The sequence below is a fragment of the Sardina pilchardus genome, chromosome 14, assembly GCF_963854185.1.
Source record: "Sardina pilchardus chromosome 14, fSarPil1.1, whole genome shotgun sequence".
Taxonomy (NCBI): Eukaryota; Metazoa; Chordata; class Actinopteri; order Clupeiformes; family Clupeidae; genus Sardina; species Sardina pilchardus.
In genome coordinates, this window is record NC_085007.1 from 14598562 (window position 1) to 14619435 (window position 20874).

Below are 20874 nucleotides of genomic sequence, written 5' to 3' on the forward strand. Positions count from 1 at the left end.
TTTTTTTATTATTATTCTTTTATTTTAGGTCAAATTAAAGTGACAAATTGATTCCATGATAATGGATCAATACACTGATGTGAAATATTAACAGAAATACATACAGTACTGCAATTTGGGTGATATATTCACTCCCTGACGAAGGCTCCCAGCCGAAACGCGTCGGAGTGCGTTTTTTATCATGCATTGCCAAGTAGAATAAAGGCATTTTAACTTTCTACCAGATGAGTGCCTTGGTATCTTTCCAATTTTTGATACTTGGGTGATATATTGTTCATTGTTTTTTTTTTACTGTAACACGAGACGAACACTACACATCATTTTACTACATGAGATAACTATATTTGAGGACATTTGAGTCACCAATATTGACTTTCAACTGGCTCATCAATCATCTAGAGAATCAATATATTCATGGGAGAAATGAACAATACGTCCCAAAGCGGTTAAGATAAGGCAGTCCATTTCCTGGTCCAACTCTGTTTCGTCGTGGTAGTTTTTCACTGGGAAAATGCAGTTCATGGGAACACCAAGTCGGTTACTGCACTCCTGCATCTAAACACATAAACACACACACACACACACACACACACACACACACACACACACACACACACACACACACAGGTGTAAGGGGGACTGTTACTCTATTGTCAAACACTCATTCCCATTTAATCTGAGAGTTAATCTATTGAGAGTTCATCTATTTTTAAAAGATTTTAATATTTACCTTACAAAAAATATATCAGATCAAACACTAGCAGACCATATTATAATTTTGATGTGAGAATTCAGAAAGTGTGACAAAAATGTGTGAGACCCTCTTACAGTACACACAAGCACACAAACATACATACATTTTGTTTGATCCTCTTGCTGAAGAAGATCTTCCTAAGATCTGTCTTCACCACTGGGCAGGCTTTATCCACCATTGTCATGATAATGGCTTGTGGAATATCTGCAGTGTAATTCAATAGAGTTTCAGGAAGTGTAACATTGCAACATGGTTTATTTTTACAGCTTTCACCACTAGGTCATCAAAATTATGAGCAATATGAGAATGAACACCCAGCTTTTATGGCCCATACTAGTGTGTGTGACATTCATCCTAATCAGCAACCATACCGTAAGTCGGTGTGCAGAATATCATGGAAAGGTCCCTTGCCCTGCCCCGACAGAGAGTTTACACACAGTAGGCTCAGGAAACCATTGTTGGTAATTTAACTCAATTGGCTGATTAGAGCTCATCTCAGGTCAACAGATCTGTATAATATTTGTTTCACTCTAATATTTTGAGATTCTAGATCCTTGATTCCCATTAGCTGTAAACTATAATCATCAAGAATAATCTAAATAAAAAAATTAATTAGAAATATTTCATTTGAAAAAAAAAAAATATATATATTTAATTTGATAAGTATTGAATACGTAAGGGATAATCAACGACGCGCCGTGCGTTTATAGGAAAATAATGCACGTTCGAAGTGGTAATAAGGACCCGACGCCACAGGTGGAGGGGACTTTACACTTCGATAAGTGCATTATTTTCCTATAAACGCACAGGGCGCGGAGTTGATTATCCCGCTTATACCACTGCTACTATCACTTTCGTTTATATTGCCGCTGTCTTAGATACAACGTTGTTGTTTTTACCGTTACATTGACATTGGCGAATTAATATTCAAGTGTAATAAGCCCAAAAGTAGGGAACTACTTCATAGCCGTGCGGTATATAGAAAAATAATGCACGTTCCAAACAGCGCATCACAATAGGAAATTTGACCAAGCAGTGGTATAAATTTCCATAATTTCCATGATATACAGTACCATTCTCTTTAGATGAACCTGTATGTGTGTATGTGTGCATGTGTGCATGTGTGCGTGCGTGTATGTGTGTGTGTGTGTGTGTGTGTGTGTGTGTGTGTGTGTGTGTGTGTTCAAGTCAAGCTTAGCAACTGTATTCCTTGCTTTACTTCAGTAGTTCTTACCCATATCACTGGCAGCCTCTCTGATAGCTCGCATCTTGTTGATGACCTCATCATCCATGATGGAGATCTTGTCCAATGGAATCACGCTTACCAAACAATGCACCCGGTCATTCAGCGAGGGGCTGGTGACATAGTCAGCGTCTCCCACAGACAGTGGAGAAACAGGACTGAACTAGAGGAGAAAGGTGAAACAGATACAAACAAACTGGGTGAGCTTGTCTGAGCTGCTCTTGAGACAACAGAGAGTAAACTCATACTGTACTCTTTCAGACTGACGTGTGAAACATACCTTGTAATTGTTTTTAACGTGGCCTTTTAATGCATTGATGATGTCACTGGGTTGTACTCCGATAGAATTCCCTTTCTCAAGACCCATTATGTCATTTACCACGAAGGGCAGATGTCCAGAATTCCCATTTCTGAATTTATGTGTTTTGTACTAAAAGGGAGCAAAACACAAATATGATTAACTACAGTAGATGTACTGCAAAGCGGTATTCACAAAAAATGCACATTCTCTCCGCAAAAAAATAAATCACACTTGTCAATTTGTTTCCATCTTCTACTCCATCCCACTCCACTCACTGCAACTTTTGTGTACCCTAATTTCCCGACTATGCATTAATTTTGCAAAATTTCTTCCGCTATGAGGTTAATACGGGGGGGGGGGGGGCAGTTAATATGGTGTTAATGTGATTTGTTTCTTTTAACTTGCACAAAACACTGTCCTGTGGCTTATAATGTATACACAATGCGGCTTATATGCGGGAAATTACTGTAAATGATTGTGTGCATGTGTGTGCTTGCTTTTGTGTATGTGTGCTTCTCTGTCTGTGAATTGTCGCTTTGGAGTTTATCTATGAGACTCCAGCTTACCTTTCTGGTGAAAGTGATGCCAGACTCTGCAGCAACCAGAGCCCCTGCACATATCTGGCCCTGAAAAACACTGTTGATGGAGTTGATGAAGCTGGACTTCCCAGCTCCCACCGGCCCGTGCAGCAGGATACGCAGGTGCTTGAGTTCGGAATTCAGCAGACGGAATTCTCTCAGTTCCTTTTCCATCCTGTTTCTACTGCCAATGCTAGAAGTGGACAATAGCATTATAGCAGAATAGAGTTCAATCAAGAACCCCTGATAGTTCATAGCCTGGAAAATCCAGATGCCTGGTAATCTTTCAGATTAAAGGGAGACTTCACCAATTAGCATTAAGCTTTGTATCTTTAGAAAAACCAGTCATGTTTTTGAATGGTCGTGCATCATTCCCTCAGTTTGCCTTCAGATGGGAGAAATACGGATTTCAATGTAGGACTTCCTGCTTTCAATGATGTAAAAAATATCATTACATCATTGAAAGCAGGAAGTCCTATTTATGGGTTTCATTGAAATCCGTATTTCTCCCATCTCAAGGCAAACTGAGGGAATGATGCTGCACGACCATTCAAAAACATGACTAAAGATACAAAGCTTAATGCTAATCGGTGAAGTGTCCCTTTAAGGATCTGGCCATGAGTAATGTAATGGCTCAACTCGAGTGGTGGCACCAAGCATGCATTTGAAAATCTCACTGCACGCAATTGGATAACACTACGACCAATGTTTACTCTGACTGATTCTGAACTTTAACGCAATTGGATAACACTACAACCAATGTTTACAGATTTCGAAAGTTGTAGCGCTGTCGTCATCAGTTTAGCTCGCCCCTGGCCCCCCTATATCATTGATTTGCCCAGATGGTTGGGGTAAACGTAACGTACATCATTGCTCGTTGCCAGAGTATCTTGCGGACACAATTCAAATTGTGCTCTCGCGGGAACTCTGGATTTCCAGGGTAGATACAGTAGTTCACACTCCATTATATAAAACGATAAAATTCATCATCCTCCTCCTCCTCCTCCTCCTCCTCGGAAACAAAAAAAGATTAAATTACTTACTCCCACTTTGTTTTCCTCCATTCAAGGTCAAATTCTCTGTCTGCTGAGTATCACAAACAGAACATATTCAGATACAAACATAGACAGACAGACACACACACACACACTTGTTTTAGGGCAGGACAGCAGAGCCGTGTGCGAGAGAGACTTCATAATCTTGGATACATATCTAGTACTGTATTTCAAGCAGTCTTTATCTAAATCTACAGTATGTCTAAATATTCTGTATACTAATACATCTAAAATATTTGTCATTCTAGTAAAGCTCACTTGAATTGAATTGAGATAGAGGGAGAGATAGATAGAGAGAGATAGAAAGAGGGAGAGAGAGAGAGTGTGTGTGTCTGTGTCTGTTTGTAGACTCACCAGTAGATGTTAAAACAGGATTCAAGTCCATTTCAACTCCTGAGACAAAAAAGCAACAGTCATCATCATTGAGAGCACACATACTGTATACACTATATTGCCAAAAGTATTGGGTCACCTGCCTTGACCCCCATATGAACTTCAGTCACATCCTATTCTTAATCCATAGGGCTTAATATGACATTGGTCCACCCTTTGCAGCTATAACAGCTTCAACTCTTCTGGGAAGGCTTTCCACAAAGTTTAGGAATGTGTTTATGGGCATTTTTGACCATTCTTCCAGAAGCGCATTTGTGAAATCACACACTGATGCTAGACGAGGCGACTGGCTCTCCGTCTCCGGTGCAATTCATCCCAAAGGACTCTGTGCAGGCCAGTCAAGTTGATCTACACCAAATACACTGTCATCCATGTCTGTATGGACCTTGCTTGGTGCACTGGTACACAGTCATGTTGGAACAGGAAGTGGCCATCCCCAAACTGTTCAACAAAGTTCGGAGCATGGAATTGTCCAAAATCTCATGGTTAATGCTGAAGCATTCAGACTTCCTTTCTCTGGAACTAAGAGGCCAAGCTCGGGGATGGCCCCTTCCTGTTCCAATGTGACTGTGCACCAGTGCACAAAGCAAGGTCCATAAAGACATGACAGATGATAGAGTTTGGTGTGGATGAACTTGACTGGCCTGCACGGAGTCTTGTAGAACCCATAGTTCACCTTTGAGACGAATTAGAGCGCAGACTGAGAGCCAGTGGCCTCGTCCAACATCAGTGTGTGACCTCACAAATGCGCTGCTGAAAGAATGGTCAAAAATTCCCTTAAACACACTCTTAAACCTTGGGGAAAGCCTTCCCAGAAGAGTCGAAGCTGTTATAGCTGCAAAGGGTGGACCGACTTCAGAATAAACCCTATGGATTAAGAATAGCTGAAGTAAACTGTCACGAGATGTAAGCAGCAACTCCTCTGCAGGATAAATGTCCTTACTGTAGGTTTTTTATTCTGTCATTCAAACATTTGGGGCAAGTGTCAGTCAATAGTGAAAGCAACTAACTGTGTAACTGCTTTGTTGTTGACTATGACACCACGGTGAAGTCAGCTTCACTTTGCCTATGAGTTCAAATAATAGACGAGTGCAGATGCATGTAGGCTATACACTCTGCTAGTGGAGCCTGTTCCATTATGGTCTCACACGCAAGCAGATTCCTTCAAATGCGCCGCTGACTATAAAAATACTGATGCGCTGTTTGAAGTTGTGCCTCTTGCTGTTAAAGGGAATTACAGATGTAATTTTCATTGGTTTAAAGGATGTTACACCCATGACTGATTAAGAAACATAAGAACTGGCTTTAGCGCCAAGCGTTTGACGTTTGATAACAAAGCCACCCCTCACGTGGACTGGTCAACTCCCCTAAATGTATTTAAGCTATTTGCCAGACCATGCATTTTAGATCGCCAAAATAATGGCCCATAGACACACACGGTCCATTCTCTCTCTCTGTCTCTCTGTGTGTGTACAGTGTGTGTGTGAGAAAGAAGCTAGGAAGCTGTATTCTCTACTCACTTTCATGTAAGTATAAAGCATCCATCTCATCCTGACGGCTCTCTGCAAAAAGACACAAACATGTTTGCAGTGCTAAAATACAGAAATCACAAATCACACACACACACACACACACACACCTGAAACAACCGAGATGAGCAGATTGCTATCAAAGAACCAACAGTCTGTCCAAAACGGCCTTCAGCTCTCCTCTCTACCAAGTCACTTGCCAGGATACCAGAGAGCAGAATCATAAAGTTTGACACCAGCAACTAGGCCTGCACGATAAATCGTTATAAAATCGCGATCTCGATTCACCCCTGTGTGCGATTTAATTTTTCATTGATTTCGATTCACATTTAATTTAATGAGTCATTTAATTCATGCAGCACAAACGCTAATTTCTTCCGTGTCTTTTAAAAACGCTCCCAAGCGCTGCTCTTCCTTCCCGGTTCTCCTCTCACAAAGCTCAGGGCTTCACCCTCAGCCAATGACAAAGCGCATTTTAGTCACGTGTTTCACTTGTGGAAAACGCGGTAGTTCTGAGAGCCCAGCTGTAACAGCAAATGCTGCAACATCGACGAACTAGTGCGACAGGAAATAAACAAAATGGATAGGCTATTGATGAAAGCAAGCTAGCCTACTAGTGACGAGACTCGTTCCGATAAAGGCTCTCATTCAGTGGTGTGGATGTATTTTGGATTCAAACAAAAATACATAGCCTACAAAAATGCGCTTTATAAATAAATTTGACTTGACTTTGACGAGGGCCATTCCCGTGTGATTTGCAAGGTAGCCTATGCCTTTACCTCGGTGCAGCACTGCGAGGAAACACCACAAATCTTAACTAACAAAAGCAAGCAATATGATGAAGTTCTAGGCTACAAGGCAAGAGGTCCGAAAGTTGTTCAACAAGACGGCTACGGACACCTTGCACAATGCGACGCAACACATAACAGTAGCCTAGGCCTACATAAGCACTCCGAGACGCGCCTCCTTTATCCAGACCCGTGATCCGAATCACTCCCAAAATGTAGTCGTTTTGTTCTTGGGTCATTTCAGACGTTTCCTGAAAATGTCATTTAGTTATCTTGCTAATAAACAGACAAACAAAGCCCGATGAAAACATAACCTCCTTGGCGGAGGTTAAGGTAATAACAGAGGCAATTGCTTACCATCAAGCAAAAATAATTATATGGTTCCAATAAACACTAGAACGTGACAGATTTCGAAACATTATGCACACATTGGACAAACGCTACTCCCCTCCTGCAATTAACCTAAACTTCAGTACCTATCTAAAGAAAAGGAGCATCAATTGGCCATTTAGCCTATCAAAAATGAATCATTTATTTTGTAGATATTGCACAATTGACTGTAAATGCAGACAGTTTATAACTATCTTAATGCTTCTTGAGCCAACTCCACATACATGTAAATGAAGGCTTCAATGAAAAAAATAATTGGCCATGCAGTTATGTTTAGGCTTGTAGTGATAGGCAATGTGCTATAGATGCCCCAAAAAATCTATGTCTGGTAGGCCTACTGCCAATGTTTTTGTCATGGTTCATGTGTGCGATAAACATTGCACTTTGCGAGGGGGGGAAAAATCGTGATTGTTAAGTCGGTTGTGGAAAAGGAAGAAGACGACACCAGGCTTAATGTTCAGGAACATTTACTGAAGTTATCGTGCATCATTACAGTCAGGACAACGCAACCTAGAACTTCCTAACTACGGTGGCCGTCATATATCAAAACTAGAATAGTGCAATTCCTAAATACTACGGTGGCCAGCAGATGAAAACGACTTCAATACATAACACCCCTTCCCCCCACTATTCAGAATCCCGGTAGCGCCTCGGGGGAACCCTCAGGCGTACTGGCTGTTGGAATGTCTCTTGAGGGTTCAGAGCAGGGGCAGCAGTCTCTGAACTTGCAGAGGATGGGGCAGTAGGTGGAACGTCGGGTGGGCTGTTGTCTGAGAGCTCGTTGTCAGATTCGTTGCAAGGGGAACTGCCTATGTTGTCGTCCAAATACTCACCAATAGGTAAAGGCAGATGCACAGCTGTTGAGGGGCATCGTCCCCTGAGTTGGTCCACATGGCGGCGGTGCTCCTGGCCAGCCTCAGTTCTCACTCTGTAAGACAGGGGGCCAGTGATTCCAACGACCTCTCCTGACACCCACTTAGGCCCTTCTCCAAAGTGCCTCAAAAACACAGGCTCGTTCACTAGGAAATGTCTCACTGGTCTTTGCACCAGGGCCGCAGCTTCCTGTCTTTTTTGTTGCATATCTGATACAAAGTCCGGATGCAGACGGTCCAAAGCTGTGGTTAGGCGACGACCCATCAACAACTCAGCCGGACTCTTCTGTGTCACTGAATGAGGTGTGGTGTGTTGTGCCAGCAGAAATCTGGCAAGACGTGTTGGCCAGTCCCCTTGAACCATTCTTCCCAAAGCCTCCTTAGTTGTTTGCACCATACGCTCAGCTTGCCCATTAGAAGATGGATGGTATGGGGCCGTGGTGGTATGCCTGATGCCGTTACGCTGTACGAACCTCTTGAATTCTGCTGAGGTGAATGCCATGCCATTGTCCGAGACAATTACATCTGGGAGGCCATGGGTCGCCATGAGCTTGCGCAATGTGGTAATCACAGCTGAGAAAGACATAGAGCTCATCAGCTCCACCTCTAACCACTTTGAATATGAATCTACCACAATGAGGAAGACCTTCCCATGAAAAGGGCCTGCAAAATCTATGTGGAGACGGGACCATCTTCTTAAGGTGCACTCCCAGGGATGCACAGGGGCTTTGGGTGGGACATGCCGTGATTGCTGACACGTGGAGCAACCCTTTACCATCTCCTCCACTTGGGCATCTAACCCTGGCCACCAGACATAGCTGCGGGCAATGCCCTTCATGCGGACAATCCCAGGGTGGGCATCGTGCAGTAGAGCCAGAACGTCTCTACGCGCCTGCTCTGGGATCACCACCCGATTACCCCACAGTACGCAGTTTTTATGGACAGACATTTCGTGACGCCGCATAAAGAATGGGCTGAAACGCTTGTCACTGACATAGTTAGGCCATCCATGCAAAATCCATCGCAAAACTCGTGACAAAACTGGATCTCTTGTCGTCAGCGCCCCGATCTGGTTAGCATGAAGAGGCGCGTCTGGAACCGCCTCCAACAGCAACACTTCAAGTGGTGGTGGAGTGTCAGTAAAAGTTGCTGGAAGGGGTAAACGGCTCAGAGCATCAGCATTAGCCAATTGCTTCCCTGGCCGATAGCAAAGCTCATACTGGTATGCAGAAAGGATCAGACTCCACCGTAACATCCGAGGAGACAAGACTTGTGGCATAGGCTTTGTATGATGTAGTAAGCCCAACAGAGGCTTATGGTCTGTGTAGACCACAAATGGCCTGCCAAACAGATACTGGTGGAATTTCCGCACAGCAAAAACAATAGCCAGTGCTTCTTTATCAATCTGTGCGTAGTTCCTCTCTGTTGATGTCATGGTCCTTGAAGCAAAACACACCGGTGCATCTCGGCCATCCGGCTGGGCATGGCTGAGTAAGGCCCCAAGCCCATAAGGTGAGGCATCACACACCAAAACTAGCGGCTTGTCTTCAACATAATGTACCAGAACATCATCAGTCTGCTTGGCCTTTATGTATGCTGTTTCGTGTTCTCTGGTCCACCTCCACGTTGCTGATTGATCCAAAAGGCGATGCAGTGGCTCTAGCACTGTAGCCTTGTCGCGCAGGAAACAGTTGTAGAAATTCAATAGGCCCAAAAATGCTTGGAGCTCGGTCTTGTTACGTGGCGTGGGTGCTCCTTGTATGGCAGCCACCTTCTCATTTGTCGGCCTGATTCCATCTTTATCTATCCGGAATCCCAAAAATTCCACTTCTTTAGCTCCAAAAGAGCATTTTTCTTTTTGCAGCCGTAGTCCTGCCTCAGCAAACCGCTGGAGCACCTCATCCAGATGCTGGTCATGTTGGCTTTGAGTGTGTCCCGTGATTAAAATATCATCAAGATATGGCTGAACCCCTGGGATGCCAGCTAGGAGAGTGTCCATGAAGCGTTGGAAAATGGACACTGCAGTTGATACACCAAACTGTAATCTCAGGGCACGGAACAGTCCACGGAGTGTATTGATGGTGAGCAACTCAGCAGCACGCTCATCCACAAGAAGTTGTTGATATGCCTGCTTTAAATCTAGCTTTGAGAAAACAGTCCCACCGGCCAGCTTGGCAAAAATCTCATTAACGGTTGGCAGGGGGTAGACATCCGCCTTGACTGCGGTGTTAACAGTGCAGCGGTAATCACCACAGAGTCTCAACGAGGCATCTTTTTTTACCACTGGCACAATAGGCGTCGCCCATCTAGAATGTTTGACGGGTGCCAAAACTCCCTGCTCAACTAGAAGATCCAAGGCCTCATCAACTTTTGTGCGTAATGCAAAAGGGACTGTGCGCGCTTTGAAAAACTTTGGTGCAACACTTGGGTCCACTTCGATTGACACTGGTGGGCCCTTGTAAGCTCCCAGCTCATCTCTAAAGACTTCAACATGTTTTCCAAGGGTGCTAAGCAAAGAATGTGGAGTAACTTGATAAACCCCACTGACATCTATGCCCAAAACACTAAACCAGTCACGTCCTAACAGGCTTGTGCCATGGCCCTGCATTACCAACAAAGGTAGGGTATGTGTGACTCCCCGGTAACCCACTTCAATAACGATCTTGCCCAGTGTGCTTAATGGTGCGTTTGACCACTGTTTCAGGACTCGGTCCTCGCCCATTAGCTGGGGGCTATGTACAGGCCAGAGGCTGTGAAAAGTGTCCTCACTGATTAGGGAACAGGCTGCACCTGAATCCACTTCCATCTTGAGCTGCTGTCCATTAAGAGTCACTGTAGCATAAAAAGGTGCTCTTTTCTGGTGACACTCTGCACCCATGACTGTGTTGATCATATATGTCTCTTCAATGTTGCCATGTGCCTCGTCATCCTGTTGGGTTTGCACAGTCACAGCATTTGTAGCTTGAAAAGATGTGGTTGTTTGTGACTTAGACATGCAGGCTCTGGCGATGTGCCCCCTCTTCTTGCAAAAATGGCAGATGGCTGTGGTGAATTTACAAGCAGAAGAGCTATGAGTACCCCCAAGGCGAAAACAGGGCCTACGGCTTCGCTCCCTATCATCAGCAGGCTTATGTCCATGCCTATGCTGTTGTACTGTTTGGTGAACATCAGCTGACTCTTGCATTACTCGCTCATGGCGAAGCATGCGAACATTTGTAGAGGCAGTCTCAGCTGCAAGGGCTTTTTCTTCAGCCATTTTAAAAGTCAGTTTAGGTTCTGCTAGCAGGCGGCGCTGCAGATTTGCGTCGAGGACACCGCACACCACACGGTCCCTGAGCATGTTTTCGAGTTGGTCACCAAACTCACAGTAAACTGAAAACTTCCTTAATTCTGCTATAACTGGCAATGGATTGGTCTGGTTTCTGCTTACAGTTATGGAAATGAAAACGTTGCACAATGGGAGATGGCAGGGGATTAAAATGCTTGCTTAGACACTCAACAATGTTCTTGTACTCCACTGCCGTGGGCAGCTGCGGGGCAAGCAGTGATCTCAGAGTGGAGTATGTTGCTGATCCACACACACTCAGTAAAACTGCTCTTTTTTTCTCATCTTCCGTGATATTGTTAGCCACGAAAAAACATTCCAGTCTTTCAGAGTACTCTTGCCACGAACTCCCTTTCTCCCCTGAAAACTCTTCAATGCGCCCAAAAGTGGCCATGGTTTGAAAAAAACGTCCGCGATAAGCAGGCAGCAACGTTCCAGTTTTAAAACGAAAGTCCAATCAGTAGACAATACTACACCTTCGGTTCGGCATCATTAGTTGATTTAGCAATCCGCTTCGTCGCCAGTGTTAAGTCGGTTGTGGAAAAGGAAGAAGACGACACCAGGCTTAATGTTCAGGAACATTTACTGAAGTTATCGTGCATCATTACAGTCAGGACAACGCAAGCACTAGAACTTCCTAACTACGGTGGCCGTCATATATCAAAACTAGAATAGTGCAATTCCTAAATACTACGGTGGCCAGCAGATGAAAACGACTTCAATACATAACAGTGATATCAATTCTAAGCTAAAAAATCGTGATTCATATTTTTACCTGAATCGTGCAGGCCTACCAGCAACTGCTGCTCACAATTAAATAAAATTACACCAAAATGAGACTCGAATAGATGTATGTATGTATGTATGTATCAGGCTTGTGCACAATTCCGAATTTTAGAATTTGCCTCCATTCAATTCATGAGTTGGAATTTGAATTGAATTGGCCCCACCCCACAGGAAGTTGAATTGGAATTGGAATTGGAATGACAGGAAGTGGAATTCAATTCATGGCAATTCAAAATGTGTTGAATCTCACATACATTCAGTTCAGGGAAAATGACATTGGAAATGTAATTGATTACTGTTTTCAATTATAAATTGTGTGTTTGTTGAGATCATATCTGACATATTTTGTGAAACATAATTGTTAAACACTGCAAAAAAGGGTGTCTAAAAACAAGATAAAAACACTAAATCTGAGGTAAAAGGTACTCAAAACAAGTGAAATTTTCTCCATGCAGCAAGATAATTTCACTTGGCAAGATTTTGTGAATTAAGATAAATTAAAAATCTAGAAATAAGCATGTCTACAGAGGTATTTGGAAACTTAACATAAGCTGAAATTGCTGGTTTCAAGATTACTTATAAATATCATTTTTACATCCCCAAAATAAGTAAAATATACTTAATATAAGCATAAAATGCTGGTTGTAAAATGAGGTTCCTTAAATTTAAACAGCCTCAGATTATATTCCTTTTTTTTTGGAAGTATATTTTCTGGACTTTTTGCCTTTATTCAGATAGTACAATGAAGATAGACAGGAAGCGAGTAGGTGAGTGAAAGAGTTGGGGAGAGATTGGGATATGACCGCAGGTGAGATTCGAACCGGGTCCCCGTGGGTACATGGATGAGTACATGGTACTAATGCTGTAACCTGTACCACAGTACCACAGCTTGTGACAAATCTAGATTACGTATATTTAAAGTTGCTACATAAATTGTTATAAGCATAAACTGCTGTTTTTAAGATGATATCTTAAATCTTAAATGTTATCTTAAATTAAGTCAAATTTTCTTGTTACTGAATCTTAAAACAAGCTTTATTTTGATGAGAATTTGAGGGAGAGATGTAAAAGATCTAACTTTAACAGTATTTACCTCATTTTAAGATTTCATGCCTACTTGAGACAAAAAAAGATGTGCTTGATTTAAGATAGTGTAAAGTTGAACACTTACGTAAAGTAAGAAATTCACTCTTCAAACAATAACACTTCTAATCATTTTTTTTTCTTGATAAGAATCAAATAATTTGCAGTGTACCCTTAAATTATGTATATGAATTGATTTGAACTTCATTGAATTTCAATTCTACTTCCCTTAATTCAAATTCGAATTGTAATTCTGCATCCTGTTTTTGACCTCAATTCAAATTCAATTCAAACTCAAGAATTGAATTGGAATTTAGGAGTCATTCTCAATTCAATTCTGAATTTTGCACAAGCCTGGTATGTATGTATGTATGTATGTATGTATGTATGTATCTTCACCCCAACAGACTTACCAGAACACGAGTCCTCTGACTGCTCATCAGCTGATAGCTCTGCTATCTCTACTGACTCTGACTGCTGTGTGTGTGTCCGTAGAGGCTGGGTGGATGTCTCCAGGCCATCCACATAGTCATAAGCGAAGTTCACAGTGTGCTTCAGTGCATCCAGTATCAAACTGTCCATGTTACTGTCCAGGTTGTTCTCCTCGTGGTAGTTTTTCACCGGGAAGATGCAGTTCATGGGGACTCCAAGCTTGTTACTGCACTCTTGCATCTAAACACACACACACACACACATACATTATATTTGCACAGTATTTGTCAGTTTAATTGCAAAAAAAGAGAACATAAAGACAATTTAAACAATAACTGACAAACAAACAAACTACAAAACAGTTAATAAAACAGTCAACAATATCACAAGATAATCTATAAATATATCAAATGACCACACACATACACATGCATGCATATTATGCACATATTTTCTCACTTTCTCTCTCTCTCTCTCTCACACACACACACATACTGTACATGTATGAATGTAAACACTCAACCAAGAAAACATACTTTCTGCTTTATATGTTTGCTTGAGTAGATGCGCTGCAGGTCATTCTTAACGACCGGACAGGCCAAGTCCACAGTGGTCATAAAAACCACCTGAGGAATCCCTGTAGATGCAACAGACCCACACAGATACACATGAGCAGATGTAACTGTATTTCTCAAATTAATTTACTAACCATTCTTCTTTTAAGACATTTTATTGGCATCTTATGATACGTTGCCATCATATAATACAGAGGTTTATTAACAGTGAATCTTACCCATTTCACTTGCATGCTCTCTGATATACTGCATCTTCCTAATAACTTCATCGTCCATGAGGGAGATTTTATGAGCTGGGAGAACACTGACTAAGCAGTGAACCTTATCATCCACAGTTGGGCTGTGGTTGTAGCTTCGGTCTCTTTCAGACAGTGGGCATCTAGGGTTAAACTAAGCAAAGCACACCAAGCAATATGCACTCAGTTACTGTTCATTGGTGTGTGTGTGTGTGTGTGTGTGTGTGTGTGTGTGTGTGTGTGTGTGTGTGTGTGTGTGTGTGTGTGTGTGTGTGTGTGCGCAGACCTGGTAATTATCGTTGACATGTCCTTTTAAGGCACTGATGATATCCTTAGGATGCACGCCTTCATCATCATTATTCTCTAGACCCATGATGTCATTGAAGACAACTGGTAAAGCTGTGTCTTCCCGGTATCTAATTTGATAGGTTTTGAACTGAAAGGCAATACAACAAAAACAGCACAGCAAAAAAATCAAATAAATGTATCTCCTCTAGAGCTACACAATATTTATAATTTAAGGTGCGGACCCTGAACAGGTTTGAGCTCAACAACTGAATACAGCTGCAGTTTGAACTTTAGACCAACATGTTAATTGAGTTAAATACCAGAATAGAAAAGTTGGCATCTGCACATAACCATCCTATGTTATGCCTAAGACACATGACGATGTCAAGTAAGATATTGAGGAAATGTGTAAAGGCTTACAACAGATTTTGATGCAGGCAGGCGGTGTAAGCTAAACCACATGTTGTTTACTCTGCTCTTAACTTTTTTTTATTTATAAGACAAATAGAATCAAAAATTACTCTGCCAATGTTCCATTTGTAAGGGCATTACATCCATGAGTATTTATAATTAAAACAAAGAATGGGAATGTAAATTTGGTCAATATATTCTTAGTTGTCATTTCCCTGAATGATGACCTTAGTGAGAAGTAAATGTTAGGGTGCTCTAAGCCATCTACGACTAATTGGGACACATAAATATGAGTTTTTTCTCAAAGATTTTAAGCAACGCTGGTTTTAGGAAATGGACAAAAAAGAAATTCGTAAGAGGGACTTTACAAACTAGGCTTGCCATGCTTTAAGGAAACTGGGCCCTGTTTTTTTGAAGAGCACACACAGAAGAGACAGCTGACTGAAAGGTGAGAAGAATCTCATTGAATTAAACCCAAAGAGTGCTGATTTACTGTGCGCTTTCAAAAGTGGTTGGGAGACCCCTGTTTATGAAACTCAATAAACAGTTGATAACAAAAGTGGTTGGGAGTTAGTAGGCACTTCAATAATCCAAAATGGCAGAGGCTCATAAAGTTGAATATTGAACCTGGGCCAAAGAACCTTTGTGTTTTTCCCACCAACCCCACCACACCCCCACTGTGCAGAATTTCTTCATAATGTGCTCTTTGTAAATAAAGAACCACATAATGTAACCACAGTGAAGACCGCTCATTGCCATTTACTCACAGTTTTCGTGAAAGTGGTGCCACTGCCAGAAGCTGCCAGCGCTCCCACTTTGACTTTGTCCTGGAAGATGCTGTTGATGGAGTTGATGATGCTGGACTTCCCAGACCCCACGGGCCCATGCAGCAGGATGCGCAGGTGTCTGACCTGTGGGTTTTTGAGTGTCAGGTCTTGTAAGCTGTGTTTGATTGTCACATTTACCCTGTAGGAAGTAGCAGAAAACAGCTTGAATGCAATGTTTTAGTACATATTTATTATTATACAATAAGACTACTTATAACTATAATATACTGTACCATAGGACCACTTAAAAAAGATGTGTACTCAAATCCTTTAATATTATGCAAGTGGCAACTTAGGACAATTCCAGTCCTAAAAGGATGCCAGGGTCATTGCCAGTGTCAAAACAGATAAGCTTGTTGCTGCATCATGCAAGTCATCATTTTGTTCAACCCTTGTCTGTATCATGACTGTAAAATATTTCTGATCAAATCCTATGCCTATTGAATGGCTTAAAAGAGTGGTTTTAATTGATGCAATTAAGTTGCTCCTAGAGGCTATGCTATATGTTAGTTGTATATGGCCTTTCTGATCTTATTTAAAACTGCAAAGATTGATATTGGTTTTGGTTCCAAATGAAATTTGCACTTGCTATCATCCAAAAATAGACCCTAGGTTGTTAGACTAAAGTACCCCTATAATATCTTCATATTCTATGTAGAGACCTACAATATTGGCACAATATTTCCAGACAAAATATTGATCTGATTAATCGAGACAGTGAGTCAAGCTTTTTTTCTGGATTCTGTCTGATTTGACATTGAATGACCAGACAGAGTGATAATTCAAGTCAGCATAATCAGTATTTTCAAATCTCTCTTTCTTTACAGAGCTGAATTTGTATTTAAGGCAAGTGACAAGTACTACTCTATCAAATATTAAGTGCCACCTGACCATGATTCCAAGGTGGCTCAGTGGCAAACCTAGATAAGATAACCCAGAGGAAGTTGTAAACCTGGTAATAGAATAGCCAATATCCAATAATAGAATAGTTCCATATCCAAACTAAATGAAGCCAAAAGGCTGTTCTATTAGGAGGTTTACCACTTCCTCTGGTTTAACTTACCAAGATCTGTCACTTAACCACCTAACTTGGAAGACACCCCTGGAGTGCTGACGAACTTTCCTGAAGACTTCAGTGATTCAGTGTTTAGCTTTTTCAATGCCTACAGTAGCACTCCTAGTGTCAAATGCATTGCAATGTCAAGTATTAGTAAACTGACAAAAACAAATGATGAAGAAGCTGGCATTTACCCCCATTCTATGGACCGCCACCTCCGGTCATACTCTGTAAAAAAAAAAAAAACCCACAATGTTACATCTAGGACTCATAAATACTAATAGGGTAGACTAAATAATGGCATAAACATGATGCTATTGATATGATGTATTAATTACAAACTGAGCGTCTTGTCTGCTAACATACCAAGCACGGTGACTTTGGCAGAGTCAGTGGCACTGTCGGAGTCCTTGCTGATCGTTACAGTGTACTTGCCCTCATCTTCCTCTTTGGCATTGGTGATAGTCAGTTTTTTGTTGCTGACTGTGATTCTGCCTCCACTGTACAACCTCTGTCCATCCTTTGTCCATTTGACTTCAATGTCATCAATGTTGGTCTCACAACGGAACTCAATGCACTCCCCATTTTTCACTCTCTTGTCGTGTATGTTTGATGTAAACTCTGGGGGGGAAGAAAGTGAGGTGACTGATATCAGCAAGCATGTACTGTACTTAAAGGGATAGTTCGGGTTTTAAGACACAAAGTTATATGGGTTCCCTGTCAGCAACGTTGTGCATCAGCACTGACTTACCCCCCCGACAGCGTCCTGTGAGCCGAGATCCAGCCGGTTTTTGATGCTGAAGAAAGTAGTCCGGCAAGTTGCTGGGGTCACGAAAGTGTTCAAAAAGTGTTTTTCTTCTCAAAACCATATGCGTTCAAAAGAGTGATATATTTGCACCACAAAAACGTTGTCCAGGAAAAATTCAAACCTCGTTATCACTTGGCACTATTTTCTCGATTCCTATCACTGCGCGCTACTGACAGCTGGACAACGTTTTTGTGGTGCAAATATATCACTCTTTTGAACGCATATGGTTTTGAGAAGAAAAACACTTTACTTTCGTGACCCCAGCAACTTGCCGGACTACTTTCTTCAGCATCAAAAACGATCAAAAACCAGCTGGATCTCGGCTCACAGGACGCTGTCGGGGGGTAAGTCAGTGCTGATGCACAACGTTGCTGACAGGGAACCCATATAACTTCGTGTCTTAAAACCCGAACTATCCCTTTAAATACCCTAAAACTAGTATAAAGCACTATAGCCTTCAAACTGCTACAAAAAACATCTAAATAGTTGTTACATTTCCAAATAATTCAGTTGCATTAATTGCTTTTATTTTTTGTGAGAACTGTAATGCTTTAATGTTTCCAGGTTAATTAGCCCAACTAAGGTTTATCGATCCACAAACTCGTTTATCCAGGAGTGCTGCTTGGGTGTAGATTCAATAAGTATACCTCCGGTGCTCATCAGCTTGGAGATCCAACAAAGTTTGGTAACACTTTAGTTTGGGGTGTCGCTGTTACAGTGTACCTACCTAATTAGGTACAGTGGTACAACCTGTGTAACAACATGTACTATCAGGTACTATCATTGTACTTGCATTATGTATTTGTGGGTACCTACATATAGTTGTTACATTGTAATACTGAGTGATTTTACAAAACTTTGCCAATTTGTTTCATTTTTCATCAGAGGCAAAAGGCTGACCTGAGACCTGCTGGATGGGGTAAATCTGGTCATAAAAGATTTGATATTCAAACCATTCTTAGCTCCAGTCAAGGGGTCATTGTTGCCAGATTTTTCATGTTTAGCCAAGTTTAATAAAGGCTTTTTTAAAAAAAATGCCTTTTCGAGTGCCTCAGACTCACTACACAGATTGAAACTTTGGGTAACACTTTAGTTTGGGGTGTCGCTGTCACAGTGTAATTAGGTACAGTGGTAGGCTACAACCTGTTCCAAGACATCAAAGACACAACATACATGTCATATGTGCATGCAAGTAATTGACTGGTACACTTAACAGGTTTATTCCACAGTATCAAAGAGTAACAAAGGTGTAGCAGTGCAGCTGTTACATTTATCAACTGTGTTGGTACACACTTATTACTCTTTGATACAGTGACATAAACCCGTAACAAGGTTGTAGCAGCACAGCTGAAGACAATGACCCCTTGACTGGAGCTAAGAATGGTTTGTATATCAAATCTTTCATGACCAGATTTACCCCATCCAGCAGGTCTCAGGTCAGCCCTTTGCCTCTGATGAAAAATGTAGGCAAATGTAGGCAAAAATGTGTGGTAAAGTTTTGTAAAAGCACTCAGTATCACAATGTAACAACTATATGTAGGTACCCACAAATAGCCTACATAATGCAAGTACAATGATAGTACTGATAGTACATGTTGTTACAGGTTGTACCACTGTACCTAATTAGGTAGGTACACTGTAACAGCGACACCCCAAACTAAAGTGTTACCCAAAGTTTCAATCTGTGTAGTGAGTCTGAGGCACTCGAAAAGGCATTTAAAAAAAAAAAAAAAAAAAGCCTTTATTAAACTTGGCTAAACATTAAAAATCTGGCAACATGTTTCAGGGTGGCTGGAACACGTGGGCAGATTTGTAAGGTTTAGCCAAGTTTAATGAAGGCTTTTTAAAAAATACCTTTTCGAGTGCCTCAGACTCACTACACAGATTAAGGTTTATCGATCTTGTACATATCATACCTGGCTTTGTACTGGATCCTCCCATGACTCCTGTGAAGATGGGGGGGTGCATTGCCTTAGTATGTCTCAACAAAGTCAACACACATTATTCAATGCAACTAGATTAAGCACCTGGCTGTGACCCCAGGGACCACTGATCTGATTAAAGCAGCAACCAGCACTGAATAAAAATAGGATGAAAATACGATAGGAACAGCAATACCTTCACAGACCACTAGTGGGCCACTAACTACCGGTTCTAAACCCCTGTTCTAAAGTGAAATAAGAATTTCTTCAGGACATAATAAAATATAACGCTTGACATATATGTTTACCAACACATTTAATAGTTTATACCATTGCGTAGCCTAGGCTACTAGGTTGGAGTGGCTCACAGAGATAGGCTAATGCGCTAAATACATAGTCCTGGTTTATAGGTGCGGTCATTTATTGCAAGATCGAATCCAGTTTCATGGTAGCCTATAAAGTTTGAAAAAAAAAAGCCTATATTTTACATCTATGTAATCATGCGAGTGGCTGTACTAGCGTATTTTTTTATCATGGCATATATTTGCATTGCACAGCTTTTTTTCCGCAACAAACTCCAGTCAAATCAACAGCGATCTGTATTTTGTTGCAATATCATAGCACATTAAAATTTGGATGGCCCACCAGTACAACATATTGAAAAGGACACTAAATGTAATACAGACATTAAGTTAAGCGTAAAAATAATATCAAACACGCCTTGCCTACATCCCTGCGAATCAACCACCTAGCATACGTACCTGTATGCCTCGGGCATCCACTGGCAGCGTTTTACCGTAGACGTGTGTAGACCTATTTTTACAGTCTATGGTGTAGACGTAGGGCTATGGTCTGAGCAAATAGGCTACAATCTTTGACTTGTCTAAAACCGCTGTTGCTCAAAGGAAAATCTGCTCGTCAATGCCCCTTACCCTCTTTATGAGAAATCGAAACTGAAAGTGGAAGGACATTGACAGCGCTTGAGACAAAATAATTTAACTAGGCTACTTAGTAGCCTAAGTTATTTAGTTTTGTTTTTATTGGATTGAGCTACCTCTTTCTGTAACAATACATTTGTTTTGCTTTTTGTGGACGAGAATGGTGGGAGAACTATGCACTTAGTTTCTCTGTCGTCCATGTTTAATTTAATTGTAAATTGAGGCCCTGTTCCTTCACTCTTTTTCCTTTTCTTTCTTTCCTTCATCTTCTAGCTTTTGCTCA

At 41.5% G+C, this 20874-nt stretch overlaps 1 protein-coding gene across 2 annotated transcripts; it reads right to left on the reverse strand.

The window, feature by feature from the left end:
- LOC134100598 (uncharacterized) lies at positions 1-20581 on the reverse strand. 2 transcript variants are annotated; one of them, XM_062553885.1, is made up of 17 exons: positions 20415-20581; positions 19648-19677; positions 17290-17544; positions 17118-17151; positions 15807-16005; positions 14627-14776; positions 14323-14494; positions 14066-14166; positions 13511-13769; positions 5845-5886; positions 4286-4324; positions 3920-3959; positions 2865-3069; positions 2278-2427; positions 1989-2160; positions 858-958; positions 1-555 (listed from the first exon to the last, which is right to left on the reverse strand). In XM_062553885.1, exons 2-17 carry the CDS (start codon positions 19670-19672, stop codon positions 388-390), a joined length of 2112 nt encoding a protein of 703 aa, XP_062409869.1. In that variant the 5' UTR covers positions 19673-19677; positions 20415-20581; the 3' UTR covers positions 1-387. The 2 variants fall into 2 exon arrangements, with proteins under 2 accessions (XP_062409869.1, XP_062409867.1); XM_062553883.1 differs by having other exon boundaries at positions 3920-3962.
- Positions 20582-20874: the final 293 nt, after the last annotated feature.